This window comes from Ornithodoros turicata, chromosome 8, assembly GCF_037126465.1.
Source record: "Ornithodoros turicata isolate Travis chromosome 8, ASM3712646v1, whole genome shotgun sequence".
In the NCBI taxonomy this organism is placed as follows: domain Eukaryota; kingdom Metazoa; phylum Arthropoda; class Arachnida; order Ixodida; family Argasidae; genus Ornithodoros; species Ornithodoros turicata.
This window is the reverse complement of record NC_088208.1, coordinates 38,939,785-38,957,372: the sequence shown is the minus strand read 5'-3', so window position 1 is coordinate 38,957,372 and position 17,588 is coordinate 38,939,785. Positions and strand designations below refer to the sequence as shown.

Here is a 17,588-nt window from a genome sequence, read left to right as displayed (position 1 = left end):
ACATACCTGGGCAGTAATGTCATTACTGTAATGAAACTACAGTAATGATTACTTTTTCTGGTAATTTTTAATGTAATGCGTTACTTTTGACGTTATGTAATTTGTAATGTAATTTAATTACATTTGGGCAGTAATTTTAATGACATTACTCATTACTTTTTACAAAAGAATCGAGCCTGTGTTCTGTGTTGGCACTTGGCAGAAAGAGAGTTGGCAACTGTTAAAAGAATTTCAACGGCCACAAGGAATTTCCGCATCCTCAACATCGTTACCATTAAGCTCGCAGTAATGACTTTGTAATGTCAACACCTTTTCATAGTAACTGTAATGTAATTTAATTACGTTTCAATTGCAGTAATGAGTAATGTAATTTAATTACATTTTATAAGTAATTTTGCCCAGGTATGAATTCAGGTACTAATTTTTCTGAAGGTCGTGGTTGTTGGGGTAAATGTTGGTTGTGGGATTGTTGGGTTGTGGAATGTGGGGTTGTTGGGGTAAATTGTTGAAAAAATCAGGAGGGTGCAAGTGAGCTGATGGAAGGGTGAGAGCGGCAACATATTCTTGAGTCCTAGGAAGGATAGAACAAAGAAGGGAACACGGACGACGAGTGAGCGACACGATACTTGTCGCAAAACTGCTGTGTCCCTCGAAGAGTTGCGTTTCCCCGATTTTTCGATACAATCGCTAAAATTATTGCTGTTAGCTGATTTTACTGCACACCCTAGAGGGGTGCCTTAAATGACTTCTGGTAAAAAAAAAATCTTCGCTTTGCTTTGCCGCATTACAAAACAATTATATATTGGTCTCAACCGAGTGTTTTCACTGTCTGTCATGCAAAGACATATATGATATGATATAATTTTCGTGACTAAGTGATGATTTCTTTTAAAAATCAATCAATCGTGGCTAAGTTATTTAAAATGTTTTTGCAGATTAATTTCTCATAATCGGTTCAGCGTACTTCAGTGGGCAGCAGCAGAAATATGCAATGAATTATGAAAAAAAAAAAAAAAAAGAAAGAAAGAAAGAACCACTATGCGAAGCAACCGTACATGCTGTATTTGCATTCAGCGTCAACAAGTTGCGACACATATCACACGTCTTTCCGCGTTCCTCGATTTTCAGCCTTCCTCTGGTCTTACCCCCGAGGGCCCAAATTGGCGCGAAGAACTCGTGTCAGATTGATAACACCTCAGGAGGAGGGATATGAACGCGATCAAGGACGAGCCCGTGTGTCACGTGAGGAGGACTCCGTGCCAACTTTCTGGTAAGGAACGAGATCAAGAGAAAGGAACTACCGTGTTACCCAAGATTTCATACGGGTTTTGCGACGAAGGGGTACTCGGGAGACAAACTATGCAAAACCTTGTGCGTACGTTGCTTTGCGTACTTTCGTAGTGGCACAAACTTTGCTACAATACAGTTATTTTTTATCCGTTACAGACGAAAAAAAACGAGTGTGTCATTAGGATAATACGTGTTTAATGCGATAAGAACCGGGCTGTCTGGTGGTACAGTGAACCCTCGTTAATATGACCCCCGATAATCTGACATACGCGCTTTACGACCATACTCCTGGGGAACAATGCAGTGAAACCTCTGCAAATCCCCCCGTTAATATGACAGTTCTGCATTACGACCAAAATTTTCGGGAACGACCATGGTCATAATAACGAAGGTTCACTGTACATTCTAAAAGCGATAAAACCCCAGTGCAGGGGACACGGACAGACAAAACACAGACGAAGCACTGACTAATGGCAGAGACACCGCTTAAGTACACCAACTGCACACAGCCGACCCCTAGTGGTAGCCAAGGCCATCATGCTGTAATCACAACAGTTATCACGCAAAGAGAAGCACCAAGTAAACGCCCCCCAAGAACCAGAATTCGAGTTAGTTATCAATGAACTGCTGAATTTTATCCGTTACCAACACGGAAGGCACACTAATGCAACTATCTCCAGCCTGTTTTATCGAAAAAGCTTCCTTATAAAGAAGAACACATAACTTATGACTTTTAAATAACACTTTCGTTTTTTTTTTAACAGCGGCTCGCACCAGGAACAGGTTCTGGCCGAAGACTTAAGAACCCTGTGCTTTGCAAGAATACAGCATTGACCAATGCCGCCAGCTCGTGCAGTCAGTCTCGTGCGATGTCACCATAATTATGCGGCAGGAGCATTGTGATGTAACAATGATTCTCGATTCAAGCAAGCACTCGAGGAGGCAGCAACAGTTATCTCGTCTGTAAGATATTGACGACTTTCAGCGGCGTCATACAGGCAGGTCACGATCGATGTGATCCTCCAGTGAATTCCCTCACACTGCGGCTTCCCAAGTAACGAAACAGCAGACAAGATGGCTAAGGAAGCGCTCGGCAAAACAATGCGTAGCGGCAGTGTCACACGTGCTAGCAACCTTGGTGCGCTCCACCACATGCACTTTCAAGGAACGAAGGTATGGTGAAGTAGTCCTTCCCGTTCACCATAATGGAGATGCAGGTGCCAACTAAAGAAACCAAAATACTGCTACGACTGCTGCACCAAAATACGCTGTCGTCTGCTGCTCGTCAAATGCTGTCGTCTGCCAAGTGCATGCGCCAAAATGGTGAGCATTGTCGTCTGTAATCGGAATATACTGCCGTCTGCTAAGTAATTGGAGTATATTTACACGTAAGGTGTGTCAGCCCGGTGTGGCGACGTGCCACACGGGCGACTGTGGATTATTTCGACCATCTGGGATTATTTTGACGTGCGGGCCTAAAATTTCGTACACACGGTGCTGGAAGCAATGTTTACCTCCCCGCACTGCTACCGTCCTCGGCCGGGATTGAACCCGCGATCATGAGCTCAGCAAGCCAACCGGTTACCAATTGGCCTACCCAGGCCGCACCTTTTGCATTGTAGGCATATGGGCGGCAAAATGTACACAGGGGCGGATCCAGGGGGGAGGCGATCGCCCCCAAAACGTCAGTTTATACGATACGGATCTGCCCCTGAATGTACAACACCGCAGCCAATGTAAAGAAACACTAGAGGGCGCTCCGTTAAAACAAACGTCACCTGAAGAGCCATATGATAGCAAAACTCTTTCGTCTCGTCGTTTTGCTATCATGGACACTTATCAGCAGCTCTTATTACTCACTTGTCTACTTACTTACCACTTAATTATCACCAGCTCGCTTGCTATCATTTCACCAAAAGCGCATCTTCTATTTCCTCATTAATTCGTGGCTATCAAAAATTAATATACCTATCTAGTCTATACCTCTAGTAATATACCTCGTTAGTCATTTCCTTGAAGACTAAATCACATTTTAGAGAGACATACACAGAATCATCACCAACAGAATAAATCGATGGCAGCTGACAGCAGGAACGATTAGCAGCCTCGTCAGTTTAAGATACTATACCGCAAGCTTTTACAAGTGCGAAACAAGCAAGTGTAGAAGCTTGGAACCGAGTCAGTCTTTCTCATATATATTTTCATATTTCTCCGACGGCCATAAGGCGGTAGAACACGCAGGCACGTGACGTGAGGCTCGTGTTCCAACGCGTCGCGTGACGCACGCGTTCGTGCTCACAGCCACATCGTACGCGTGATGTATTTACGGCAATACGGTATTTATGGCTAAGGGCGGATTCACATAAAGTTTTTTTTCTCATCCACCTCGCTTTCTATGCGGTAGATTATCGTGCGCTTGTTATAGCATCATCTGCTGTGTTTCTGCGATCCATAGCGGTGGAGCGTTGCCAAACTTGTAACCATATAGTACCAAACTGTTGTACCGACAGAAACTCTTGTTTCTTTCGTACCGAACAATCGTCATCGTCACTAGTGCGTCGTTAATCTCGTTGCTTCTCTGCTACACCGGTTTTAAAATGTAACTGTAAAGTAATTAACTTAGTCGTTCAATGTGGTAACTGTCGCTGTAACATTCAAAGATAAACTAACTTAGTTAACGACGAAAGATGGAAGTCACAGAAAAGGTTAGCCAGCTGTAGGACTCGAACCCACATCTTCTGGATTTCCGGTCCAGGGCTCTACCAATTGAGCTAAGCTAACACACCTCCCTGTTGTAGCTTAGTTACTTTTGTTAGCAGTTTACCAACGAATACTAAATTGTTAATTTCTGTTGTCCACGTCTGTTCATCGCTTATAGCCACAGTCGATCCACGTGCAATTTTTAGAAAAAAAAAAGGCATTCTTGTACGAATTTAGTTCATGGAGCAAACAAGAGAACGCACCGCCCTAAGGGTGCTGAACAACAACAACTACATGCACGACGATGGATAATGAGGTGCTTCGCGGCAAGAATTGCGATCTCGGTGCATGTGGGAGGAGGAGATGAGATGGAGAAGGAGAGTAGACATACACACATGTGCTATGTCCAGGGCACGTGTCCCGCGAGAAGCGGTTGGTCCCGGCGTTTGTTCTCTGCTGGGTTCTGCAAGTCGCGGCATAGTGTAGAAGGTACGCTGTCCTTCGACTCCCAGGGAATGAAATGAAACAGCTTTGCGACGAACGGGCGATGTTTGATCGCCTCCTGAAGCAATAAGGAAGTTCGTGGGCAGTTCTTTCCATTGCGGCGATGGGACCACTGGTTTTAATTCCCAGGGTTCGTAGAAAAGGAAGAGGCGGTGCAATTTCACTGAGATTCATTGCTCTGCTGATCGGTGGATGTCTTTTGAGTAGCGGTTCGTTCCAGTTCGTCGTCAAGATGTTATCCTATGTCCGGGGTACGTGTCACGACACAGAGTCCGGCACTTCTTTCACCTGAGACGCTGGCCGTAACCAAGGTAACCAAGGGAGATTGCCACATCAGCTTCAGCTTCTTCTGTCCCATGGAGAATGGAGCTGCCAGTCAAACGATAGCTATAACAACTTTATTGTCGTCGTTGTCTACACAATGTGGTGCACCGAGTGGTGCCCTCTACCCAACAACACGATAGACCACATAGCAACTGTCTCTGAGGGTGTTGAAGGGCGTGTGCTATATTGTGTGTGACGTCAGAACGACGTCTTCAAAGCAGAGAAGGGTTGTCACTCCTTGACTACTCTGGCTAATTTTCGCCCCAGAGTTATGACGTCATTTCCGCTACTCTGGCTATTTTTCGCCGGTTGAAAGTAACTTGAAAGTAACTTGAAAGTAAAGTTACGCCAGACTCGCGGATTGTTTTGAGTTGACGGATTCGGTCCCTGATGACGTCACACGTTTATGTTCGTTCCCTATATAGTTTCGGCTTCATTTTTTCGCACGCGGTGGAACCAGGCACCTTCTCTCAACCCTTCCTCCAACGCTGTAGCAGAGATCTCTATTTTCCCTTTTCACCTAAGAGTGGTGCCAAGGTCGTTCTGCAATACGCGAGCCAGGACAACGCTGCCGCTTCCTGTATGTGTACACCCTACTATTATGCACATGACGCTTGCTGTGTGCGGAAAAGCATGCACGTATGGCTGTCACTCGATTCGCGCACAGAATAAGCAGGGCTGTATGCATGTATCCGGAAACATGTTAGACGGGGATGGTTATTACGTGTCTACGTTGCCAACTTTTGTTGCCATTCTTCTTTCGGTTTTGTGTCTATGCTCAGAATTTCTATGGCCTTCGACTAAAAATAGTGTGTTCTGTGAGAGCTTATACGGAGAGAGGGTCACATACATCCTGGCAACCGTCGGCTGTCATTTCGAACCAACCTAATTTTCGTTGACATCCTGTGGGACAGTGAACGCAACTACTGGACTGCGTTAATTAGCTAAAATTCATTAACTAATGTATTATTGTCTGGGAAACGCGAGGTAGAAAAATTGGAACCACTCATTATTCAAATCCATCGGCCTTATTAAACATCCTGAGAAGCGCACGTACCTTGAGATACGAATTCCCAAATTTCCCTATGTACAGTAAACCCTCGTTATTATGACCATGGTCGTTCCCGAAAATGTTGGTCATAATGCGGAATTGTCATATCAATGGCGGGCATTTGCAGAGGTTTCACTAAATTGTTCCCCAGGAGTATGGTCGTAAAGCGCGTATGTCAGATTATCGGGGGTCATATTAACGAGGGTTCACTGTAAATGATCCGAAACCAGACCTGCGATATGAAGAACACTTTGTATATATGATCATGAGCGAAGCCACAACAACAACTGCAAAGGGGTAATAGGCACAGCGTAGAAAATTTGCGTCAGGCTCCGATATCGAGGCGGCCGCGGGAGAGGTCACGTGCTTTGGACAACCAATAGGAACGGCTCTCGCTCATCTCATGCCAGAGCTCGAAGCATATGGTGTGTTCGAGGGGCTGTATCCCGAAAACGACAACAAGTGGGAAAGTAGTAGTATTTTCTTCGATGCTTTTGCGTGGAGTACAATGCGTGCGTGATATGCAACGAATCACATTTAGTATTGATAAAATTGCCCCATAGTGTCGCAACCAAATTTCGTAATTTCCCATCGATTCCACCGAATGAATGCCGGGTAAATGAAGTCTTTCTACACAACATCGGCGGTGACAACCAGTCGCCATTCCTGTGTAAGAGGGAACTGTCGTCGCAGAAACCGAAATTTATCAACAGCTCAACAGCCGAGACATTTATCGACACTACTTGCATGAGATAAGATACTTATAGGCACTATAGGTTATGCTTTGTACAGCCACCAATATAGGAGATGCAGCGTGCCAGAAAATCTAGCGTGATAGAGCACTGACAGGATAGCAACACTGCGAGAGGGGGAGATCCTTCATTGCCTTCAATGTCATACTGATTGTGCCAGATTCCGCGCCGTTGGAGCGGAGGAAATTAAAGCCTCCTCCATCAATTGGCGTCCTCTTGCGGCGTTTGTTTGCCCCCCATGCATCTGAATATCAATCGGAGGATGTCGATTCAGTGGAACATTGCCTAACGTCCTTTCGACATGCATGGCAGATCCGCCGTAATTGTACGCCACCAAATTTACTGTAGACGTATAGAAGCTATATGGTGACGAATAGCGGTTAGTAGGATGCGCGACATTGAATTGCGTTGTGCACCCTAAGACAAAAAAAAAAAAGAAAAGGAGTACTTTTCGTCCTTTTGTGGACTAAATGCGTTGCCACAAAAATGTGTCTCTTTAGGGAGTAAATGCGCGGGTCTAAATGAATGTCACGGAATGGGGACTGCATTTCACGGTCTGTTCTAAGAGTCGCAGGAACAAAATTCATGCGCGTGAATGAAAATACTTTGAATCAAACCGTCAAGCGTGATATGTCGAGTGATAAAAAAAACTTGATACATGAATAGGGCCAAATTTCGCGAGAAAGGACCTCTAACTATTTTTTTTTTTTCTGTGTGGGTGTAAAATTGCTATATTAGATAAATTATATAGCCCTATTCCATCACTTTCACGAAGAGCACACATTTACGTAGACTGTTGCGTTTAGGAGGCCATTCGCGAAGTTCAGCGACAATTTGCAGTCTTGGGGAGTAAATTACGACTGTAGGGGACTAAAATGGGGAGTAATTGCAGTCTAGAGGACCAGAAGCTACACTTACCCCCTTTTAACTCCTTTTGTTTTCTTAGAGTGTACGTGAGTATAAGTGCTCTTTGGCGGCAGAAAGTACAAGATGAAATTGGGGGCGGGGGGGGGGGATCGTCTGCTAAAGGTACTGATGGGCAAAATAGCACTGAAACGGAGTCTTGCTCGATAACGGACTGTCGCTATGAGCCGTAGGTGTTGACTACGCTGTTGCGCCGACTGTCTGATAAAAAACACGCACAGCCGTCCCAGTCTCCTAAACAGAACTGTTCCAATCCAATCCAATCAATCAGTGCTGTTGTGGTAGAAATCACCTGCTAGAAGTCGTTGACGGTGAAGTCGTCTGCTAACATTTCTGTAAATACAGCGCGATTTTTGGTAAATAGAATAGATTTTGGAAATATAATAGAATTTATTTTCAGATACTGTACTAACGTCCTTCTGTCAATCAATCAAAATGAAAACTGGAAGTTTAAATCGTCGTACGAAAAAAAGGAAACTATTTAGATGGCGGTTGCTGGAAGTCTCGTCACTAATTCCGTCGTACATTCGAACCACTGTAAAGTGCTTCCACAAATCATCTGCCAAACTTGAGCGTTGTCGTCTGCGAAACGTAACAGTATGCAAAAATTACTGCGACTGAATACCCACCGTCAAGCATCTTTGCGTGCAATAACCAGTTTTGCAGTCATACCGGTAAATTATTATCCCTCGAACTGTTTTAGGCTGTAATACATAATTTGCTTCTCAATATCACGGCCGGGTTACTACAAATCAATATCAAGCGCTAAACATCCACACAAGGTTGCCTCCACCCACGTAAACATCGGCGTATTGCGCAACGCGCTCCCTCCAGGCACCCTACGCTTGCAAGGACGGAGGCGACCCCACGTGGGATACTGGAGAAGTACGGAGGTGTACTCTACTTTTTTTCTTCTTCTTCTTCTTTTTTAGTGCAACAACGAACTAGGAAAGCGTCTGCGGTGACCTTACGGATAATCGGTGCGGAATTTAAGCCCTGTGACAGTTCACTCGTGCCATATGTTCTGTGAAGATTCCACGACACTTTCGTACCAGAGATGCTTCGTCGATATAAAGTTTGACGACTCGCACACTTTCAATATAAACACAGCATTTTATAATAAAGACGCTTAACTGGACGCTTAATTGATCTTTTCTATCATAGAGATATTTTGTTGCTAAAGCAATGGCTAAATAGCTTATTCCTGGTGGCACGAGCGATACAAGTTCCAAAGTCTCATCGTCGTCAGGGACTTTCACCGAGTGTTTTCATGATGTGGAGGGTGTTGGAATGTTCGAATTCCGTAATGCGGAGGCGGAGAGTATTAGGAGGGAGGGCCGGGATGCTGGGAAAATCCATTGTGGTCCTCCGAGATGGTGCGCCGTAATTTCATCGCTGGTGGACAAAGCGAATTCCACGAAACTACCACTTTGGCATCGCTCATGACCATAGCCGTTTCGCGACCTACAGCCCTGAATTATTCGATAAACCGCGAGTCACATTAGCCGCCTGCTGCCAAAAACAGGAACTTCTCACTGTAGACATGAACCGTCTGCCTCGCACAATGCTGAAGAATGCTTAGAAATTTCTCACTCTAACTGTTCCAGCATCCATTCCTCGTGATGATGGCAGTCTTGACATTCAGCAACTAGAACTTTCCACGGAGTTCCCAGATATGCAACGATCGCTGTCTCTTGCACCTCTTCCATCTATACACAACAGCGTAGTCCCACCGAGTGTTGGAAGCGCTTTCCTTCGCTGCACATGTCCTCTACTACATACGTGTGAATGAATTGGGTGTGTACATATGCAGGGTCACGTTTTTCATACTAATTGTCTTCGGGGCGTTGCGTGTAAATACACGTGTCGCGCTGATGTCACAATGGGAATAACGAGGTCGCCAAGCAACCTTGGTTGCTCAAGAAGAGTTACGCTGTTGCCCAAATATGGGAACAGGTGGTGGGTTCGAATCCCACAATCGAATTGACCTTTTCCCTGCATTTCCCGACAGACTCTTCTGACAGTCGGGCCAGAAGGCATGCAAACTGCCCTCCTTGAACTAGTTCAGGAGGTCCAGGCAGTGCGGGCGAAAAGTATGAATGTTTTATCTCTATAGGGACATGTTCCCATAGCAGATAAAAGACGATCATCTCTCCGAATACCGAGTGGGCTTTATTAGGACTCCATATCTCTTAATCGTCATGTTTTCTCCTCGCTTATCACCAACAGAAGGACCTGACTCGGTGATTACGGTGTAAGAAGAAGTCTTCACAACAAGCACAGATAAGGTACGGAGAGTGGCTCCGCTTATGCGGAATAAAAGTCGTCGAGATAATTTGCCATGTGGCTCTGGACGTATGCGTGATAAGATTGCCGTGACGTTGCAACTACCGGCCGTTTCATGTTCGGTACTTCGCAGCGAACTTCGGAGCGTTCACTTTCACGTGACAAGGTCGTGCTGGAGACTGGGAGGTGCTGAGTTCGAATCCTACCACCGGCTGTGCTGTCTGAGGTTTTCCCTGGGTTTTCCGAATGCGTTCCAGACGAATGTCGGCACAGTTGCCCCTGAAGTCGGCCCAGGACGCACACTAACTCCCCTGACCCCCACTCCTTCCTGCTGTCACCACTCCATCTCAGGAGACTTTGCGGACTGATATCGGCACAATTCCCCCATGAAGTCGGCCCATGAGGCATAGCTACCTCCCCCCCTGGTTTTCGACTCCTTTCAATCGTACATAGCGGTAGTTGCTTCGCGGTGCTATAACATTATGAAAATAAAACGACAAAACAACAAAATGATTTTTTTTAAATATCCAGAACAAGGACATCAACCCAAATCATTACGCAGCAGACCGGCAGTTATGCTCGGGGCGACGTCTGGCCAAGCAACAGTGATCTATGTTCCCGACTGACAACATTTTCGTTTTAGACCCAGTGTTGTCCGCGTGCAATGTAGTTTTCCGCCGTACTTGACGAGCAATGCTCAATAGACCGCTCCCTGTTTGTAAAGAAATTACGTCATAGCGTTCGACAGCGCCACCAATTTGGTAGAGTTGAACTACGCTCGAAGGTAGGGGTGAACAAGGGCGCGCCCGAAAGCCACGGTCTTGAGGGGATTACGATGGTCCCTGAAAGGGACGCGACCTTCGGTCCTAGTTTTCTTTCAGTAGGAGGCAGCGAACAAGTGTCCACTCGTTGAAACCAGCTCTCCCCTTCCGATTCGTTCCGGTTTCAGTCTGTCTACCGACGTCATGATGACGTTTCTCGGGTAGAGGTCTATTGATGACCACTTCGACACAGTGTTGCCCGTAGTTTTCAATTTTAATTTTCTGAAAACCTACGAGCGCAATTGGGACGAAAACTGTGACGCAAGGGTACGAGGGCTCGGGCTGCTATCGAATAAATAACGATTCCGAGATTGCACCTCTATTGCTTTACGGTACCTCCAAAGCTATATGGACGGACCTATAGGGTTGCTGACCCTACGAAACTCTGGATTTAAAACCCTCGTTAGTCCGTCTTGCACACGAACACGATGGTGTTTTATTTTTACAGATGCTCCATGAAAGCACTCCCCCTGAAGACCACAAAGGCAGTCTCGTGACACGTCTGCCGATTACTCCAAGCATGCAGCTACTCGATACAAAAACACTCGAAACTTTCCTTTTCTCTTCTGGGACAGCACACGGATTCCAATTCGGGCAGAAATAACCATTGTTCTCCCCGTTGTCTAGATTACGGTGTAGAGTATGTTCCGTGAGTACATAGATAACCAAAGTATGTGTGTATACGAACGTCAAGAGCTTACACAACAGGAAGAATCAACAATGAACGGACTTTCCACTTCCATGAATCGCGTTGAAGTAACGTCAACGTTCCGCACGGCTTTATCATGTGTGTGTGTGTCGTACCTGGGTAAATTACTTCTAAAATGTAATTAAATTACATTACTCACTACTCCACTTGAATTTAATTAAATTATATTACAATTACTACGAAAAAGTAACGACATTACAAAGTCATTGCTGCGAGTTTAATCGTAACGATATTGAGGATGTGGAAATACAGTGTCAGACAACAGTACGTCGTAAAAACGAGACATATTTTATTCTGAGTGCGTCACCGTTCGTAGTGGGCGTTGGAATTCTTTTAACTCGCCAGTCGGCAACTCTTTTTCTGCCAAGTGGCAACACAGAACACACACTCGATTCCTTTTTAAAAAGTAACGAGTAATATGTCATTAAAATTACTGCCCAAGCGTAATTAAATTACATTACAAATTACATAACTACAAAAGTAATGCATTACATCACAAATTGCCAGAAAAAGTAATTAATTACTGAAATTTCATTACAGTAATGACATTACTACCCAGGTATGCTGTGTGTGTGTGTGTGTTTTTTTTTTTTTTTTCTTTAAAGGCATCTAAGGTGCCGTCATTTCACGCCTATAACACTGAGGGCAGATTCCTTTGGACTTGTGGCAGTGCTTCTGACCCTCATAAGCCGCACCGCCAGAGAAGCCGCAGCTAACACGGCGGAGACAAATCGGGCTTCAAAACGAAAGGTTTTGGTTTGCATTCACGCCTAATCTCCTAATTCACGCCTAATCTTCTCAATCACGTCTTTTGATACTCGTCTCTGCAATGAGCTTCCTATTGGCCATACGAGCCATTGATAAATTTTCAGTTGTGAAACGTTTGTGGCGAAGTTATTATCCAGGATAACAATGTCGAAGCTGGGGTCTGAAAGTGTACATTCATAGCACATTTATTTTCATTTTCTTTTTCTCTCCTTTTGTTCTTATTGTGATATGACCGGGATAACGACGTTGAAACACGGGTCTGAAAGTGTACATTTATTGCACGTTTGTTTTTTTCTTCTTTTCCTTCCTTTCTTTTTTTTTTTTCTTCAGTGACAGGACAGTATATCACAGGGCTCGCCCTCACGGTACAATTGAATTTCTATATCTTGTATCTAGTTAGTGAAGCGGTGTTCGCATCAGAATCGACATCATACATCTCTGAAGAGCTGTACACGATCAGAAAGGGCTAATGGTTGATGAGGGACGGATTCATATAGTCGTTTCAGATCAGCTCGCTCTGCGGCGAAGCGCACTTTTTTTTTGCTCCGCCGAGAAACCTCGTATTCGGTCGGAACTCCCATGAGGTACTGACTGAGATAACTGAGAGGATGGCGGCTTTTACGTGTTCGTCTTTTTTTTTACGTTCGTCTTTTACGAGGCCTCGAGCTCAAGGTTTTCTTTGCACTATGAAGTACTTTCGCATCTTGCGAGGCAAGGCAACACCGAGCACATTCGCTGATTTTGCCACTAGAACGCCATTGTTTTTCGCTGGTGGATTGGGTCCCTGGGTGCCAGTTTTCGTCCCTCTGCAGCAGATTCCAGGTGGTATAGATACAACTCTACCACTGGATTGGATTGGATGCCAATTTGGATTGGTCTGGAAAAGCGCACTAAGTGTCTTCTACACTCTAATGGCGAATTCGGGTGGTCATTTCGTAGCAACTTTTTCCCCCAGATCTCGAGCAGTCATGTTCGCTTGGACAAAATGAAGCAATCTCGCATGTTCGCGTGGCGCTTTCCGAGCGCTCGGAATTTGCCAGCTAGCACTTTTTTTGCCCGGTCTCAAAACGGTCGAGCAGCAGATTGCTCAACTGTATCCGGTGTCGTCACATCCGCACTGCAACGGTGGCGAGTGCCCTCATTGGCCTGCATGTTGAAATCACGTGTTTTAGCAAACGACAGAACTGGCGACCGCGACGCCCCTAGCGTGATCAAAGTACCTAAAACCGCTAGATTCCTAGCAATCATGTTCGGGTGGCAACGGTCACGTGATCCAGCTCGGTCGCCGACCTAGCAGTTTCCGAGCGCTCGGCCGTGTTGCTACGAAATGACCACCCGAATTCGCTATAAGAAAAAAAAAGGTATGATTTTCTACCCATTTCGGTAGAGCTGCATTGCAACCACATTTCTAGTCCAACCAGTTTTACCTTTCGGGTATAAATGGAGAGTAGAAACGAACTACAAAGTAGAATCTGTCGTTCTACCAGCTTGGGTAGGAAATTCTACCATTTCCTCTTAGAGCAAACGTGAGAGAGAGGAGGAAGGGAAAGGGACGCCGCCCCTTATACCCGCGGGGGAGAAGTCTCCTGTGGATTGGCACAAAATGGTAGAAGTATACTGTCCTGCTGCAACTTTGGGTAGGAAATTCTACCATTTTTTCTTAGAGGGTATACCAACGTCGGAACCGAGAGGCATGACATAAGGGGCATATGCCATTCCAGACGGTTCTTGCTGGTGGAATGAAAGGCCAATTACCGTCAAGCACACCTGGGGCCACTGTGGAAATAGGCTTGGTTATGCTCGGCTGTAGCAGGATGACTCCGAGGATACGCCCACTTCGACAGATAAAGCTGCACCGTCGTAGAGTTACGCAATATGGCAACGGGAAACGTATAATCCGCGGATTATACGCGAGCGATTACGTTTGATTCATATACTTTAATGCTTCCATTTAGCATATAGTTTGATGTATCACCGTCTGGTTGTTTTCGTGCCAGTTGACAATATGTCGTCATCAGCACATGCGCCGCCAGGATGGCAGTGTCGATTGCGATTGCTGGTGGGACAATGATAATAGCGTCACAACTCCGTCGAATCGGCTGCCGTTCACTCGGTAAACGGTTCTGTCTTAAACGAACGTCGCCTCTAAGGTCCCACACACAGAGGATCGGACGTAAATTGTATACTATATGTCGTTAGGTTGATGGCGTCCTCGGCCAAGCTCGAACCCGTAACCTATCGCTATCACAATAATACTAGGCATCACACTGGTGATAGATAGGCAATATAGGATGGACGTTCGTGAGGCGTGCTGCGTTTCCTTCAACACAGTTTATGGTTCTATAAACGGTTGGCGCGTCGTTATAAGCTTATGGACCAATCTGTTGGAAATGTGTCATTGAGTGAGAGATACATATGGCTCACCAGAATATCGAGTCCAAAAGTGGTCTCCTGCTGTCGTCGCAGTGAAAACTTCCCCGCGACGGATACATTGCCAAGGCCGTGATATAGGATGGCTCCAGAAAAGTGAAATAACTTGATACGCTCGGCTGCACCAGATTATGTGGACGGGATGCATTGCGTCGCATGGAAGCTCTACGCTCTTTCCCACCCATAAAAAAGAGGCACGCACGAGAATATTGTCCCTTTTAGTGGTGATGGATGGAGCATGCAGTTGAGAGACCATCACCGAAGCGTTGCTCCATCTGCCCCGCGCACGTGTTTATACGAAAATGATTGAAAATAAGCTACTTCACGTTGTAATACTGGTCAGTATATGACATTCGATTTATTTAATCACACAATAATGTCACCAGTGCGGTTAGGATGATCGCATGCGACGTCGAGATTGGGAGGCGACGCGGGTTCGACTCCCGGCTGTGGTGTCTCAGGTTTTCCCTGTATTCTCTGGCGGGCTTTCCAGACGAATGCCGCTTAGTTCCTCCTGAAGTCGACCCAGTACGCATACTAATCTCTCTGTCCCAAATCCTTTCTGCTGCCCTCTCTCCATCTGTCACCGTCAGTACCCCGCTCACAGCGGCCGTTGCTTCGTGGCGCTAACACTGAATTTAAAAAAAAGAAAAACGGAAACACAAAACGAACTTTCCAGGCAGCTCACAATTCTCATTGAAGTCTGCCCGGGGCCACTACTAACCACTTTGGTTTCATTATGGGCAGTCAGAGAGAGGTTAGCCTGATCAAGCCGGCTTGCTACTCTTCCAAACCTTCCCGCTGTCATCAGTCCACGCTTGTTCGTACAGCCACAGTCAAAGCGAAATTAAAGAAGCAAACCATAATGTACGATATGTTTATTTGTCTAAAAAACTGGCGCCGTGGAAAGGTGGATTACAGCAGCTGCTGGTCGTGTGTCGTTGTAACGATAAGAACCGCGAGGTGGCAGGGTCGAATCCCTCCACCGATTGTACCGTGTAACGTTTTCCCTGGCTTTTTGCGGCAGTCGTGCAAAAAATGTCTCTGAAGTCGGCCCAGGACGTCTATACTGTCTCCATTTGCCCACGCTCGTACATCACTGTTTGCAGGCATGGGTGCTTCTCGGTGCCAGCACGCAAAAAAAAGGCTCTATTTTACCTTCATGTTTTCGGACCGCACATCCCAACCAAAACGTGCGATGGCAAGGGGAAATTTTGTGAAAAGAATTGAATCGCTGCGTGATACTTTGTAGTTAATTGCGATAATTGACTATGCTCAGTTTAGCGAACACCACCATTGTACTTGTCATCTCATCATAATCTCATATGACATGACACGATAAAGAAAAAATCGTTTCGTCACTGTCATTGTGGGTAGATGATGATATATAGTACCTTGGGAAAAAGTATCTGCAAAGCGAACTTAAATATACGAAATTGGTAATTGATCGCGCAAAAACTACGTGCATCGTCGAAAGAAGAATCGATGAAAATGTACACCCGAGTGGGATTCGAATCTGATTCTATCAAAGCGCTCGCTATTTTGATGAAAATTTCCGTAAAAATGCCCCTAAATGACAACCAGTATATGCGAGAAACTATTAGAAAATATTGGTGATAATTATCTGAACTGCTAAGACAACACATTTTTGCACGATTACTGACTGTGACTAACTACGAATACTATCTGTCCGCACCTGAGTAACTAGATTTGAATGATTGGATCAAAACGAAGTTCACGTAGTTCCGATTCGTCCACTTGATACGGTACGGCCAAGTTCTGTTCGGTTGGACGAGTAAATGTGACATCGGAGAACAAGCCATGCCTGATGATCAATGTCAGGATGTCAGTCTCAGCTCAAGTTAACGTTGAACCCTACCGTCTGGGTTGTTCACGCGACGGCGAGATCGTTTTACCTGACCCGCATCAGGAGCGCAGATCTTTTGCCTGCAACCTTACCTCGAATCAAAACTCGAGAATTCGTTGTACCTCGTATATGAGTGGGGAAAAAAAAGTACTTACTCTAGGGTCCTAGTTTTCGCAAACAGCCTGTGTATCACGTCCTTGGGCACCATACCGTTGTTCATAATCCGTGCGCTGCGTATGCTAACACTTGTCTTCTGCAACCCTGACGTCTGCAAATGATTGTCGTCTGCTAGCCCGCACGTCGGCTATAACGAGCGATGTCCCGCTGTGCCGTGGCCATTGCTCTCACACTGCGAACTCGATATCTGTCCTGTAGCTCGTCTCGCGAGATCACGAGTGACGGACGACGTGGGTTAGAGCTAAATAGACGGCTTGTGGTCGACGTAGTACTTATCCGTGTGAATTGGAGATGAGCTCTGCACGGTGTCGTCTCCGTTTCCAGGGGATGGCATTCCAACGCTTCTCGCGCGCGATATCAGCGACTTCCTGCTGGCGATATATGCCGCGTTATTATACGGGTGAAGGGTAAGGAGAGAGGGATTTATGTAAACGAAAGGAAATACCACCCTGTGTGAGCATGGCAGATGTGGTTTCTGCGAACACTGTTTTTGCATTTTTGCAAACACGAGAATGTCGTGTGACAGCAAAAAACGAAGTCCAAGGACGAGCGCTCTTGCACAAAGCACTAGGTGGACTACGATCAGCGACCCCTGGTGGTAGTTTTATCGTGTTAAAGACCGGGTGGTGGTGGTGTGTTCGAATCCTACCACCCACAGCGCTGTCTGAGGTTTTCATTTGAGTTTCCTGCATATTTTCCAGGCGCATGTAGGCATTGTTGCCCTTCAAGCCGGCCCAGGAGGCGACTAACCCCGTCATCCCCACTTCCTTCTGCTGTCTTCTAGTGGAGAGGTAGAGCCTTTTCTCTCTCTCTCTCTCTTCGTGCACATAGTTTCTCTGAGACCTCAAAGTGAGATTCCGTGTATGCTAAGAACGGTATTGGCCTTCTTACGTCACGTGCTGTCGATGACATCATTACTCCTTACTCGTATGCGCCCGTTCCGCTGAATACATCGTTATTATACCTTTGATGTTGCAGGAACCAG

The 17,588-nt window shown here is 45.8% G+C and overlaps 2 protein-coding genes across 13 annotated transcripts in view; one reads left to right on the top strand and one right to left on the bottom strand.

Annotated features, from left to right (window-relative positions):
- The window catches only part of LOC135367279 (F-box/LRR-repeat protein 4-like), a 77,356-nt gene that overhangs the window by 26,978 nt on the left and 32,790 nt on the right, over positions 1-17,588 (top strand). For 3 of the 9 annotated variants that reach the window (XR_010414414.1, XR_010414411.1, XR_010414412.1), the window contains exons 16-17: positions 2,055-2,613; positions 17,305-17,394. The exons of 2 other annotated variants lie outside the window; for them this stretch is intronic. The gene's annotated coding sequence lies outside the window, so the exon portion shown is untranslated. Of the gene's footprint in view, positions 1-1,128; positions 1,271-2,054; positions 2,614-17,304; positions 17,395-17,588 lie in introns of all 9 variants that reach the window. 4 more of the 9 variants (XR_010414416.1, XR_010414415.1, XR_010414413.1 and 1 more) reach the window with 3 other exon arrangements.
- LOC135367277 (serine/threonine-protein kinase OSR1-like) overlaps positions 1-17,588 on the bottom strand; it is a 39,907-nt gene that overhangs the window by 21,221 nt on the left and 1,098 nt on the right. The window contains exon 1 of one of the 4 annotated variants that reach the window (XM_064600469.1): positions 16,582-16,922. The exons of 1 other annotated variant lie outside the window; for it this stretch is intronic. In XM_064600469.1, coding sequence (XP_064456539.1) covers positions 16,582-16,646 — 65 coding nt within the window. In that variant the 5' untranslated portion in view covers positions 16,647-16,922. Of the gene's footprint in view, positions 1-9,138; positions 9,270-14,553; positions 14,637-16,581; positions 16,923-17,588 lie in introns of those variants that run through there. 2 more of the 4 variants (XM_064600467.1, XM_064600468.1) reach the window with 2 other exon arrangements.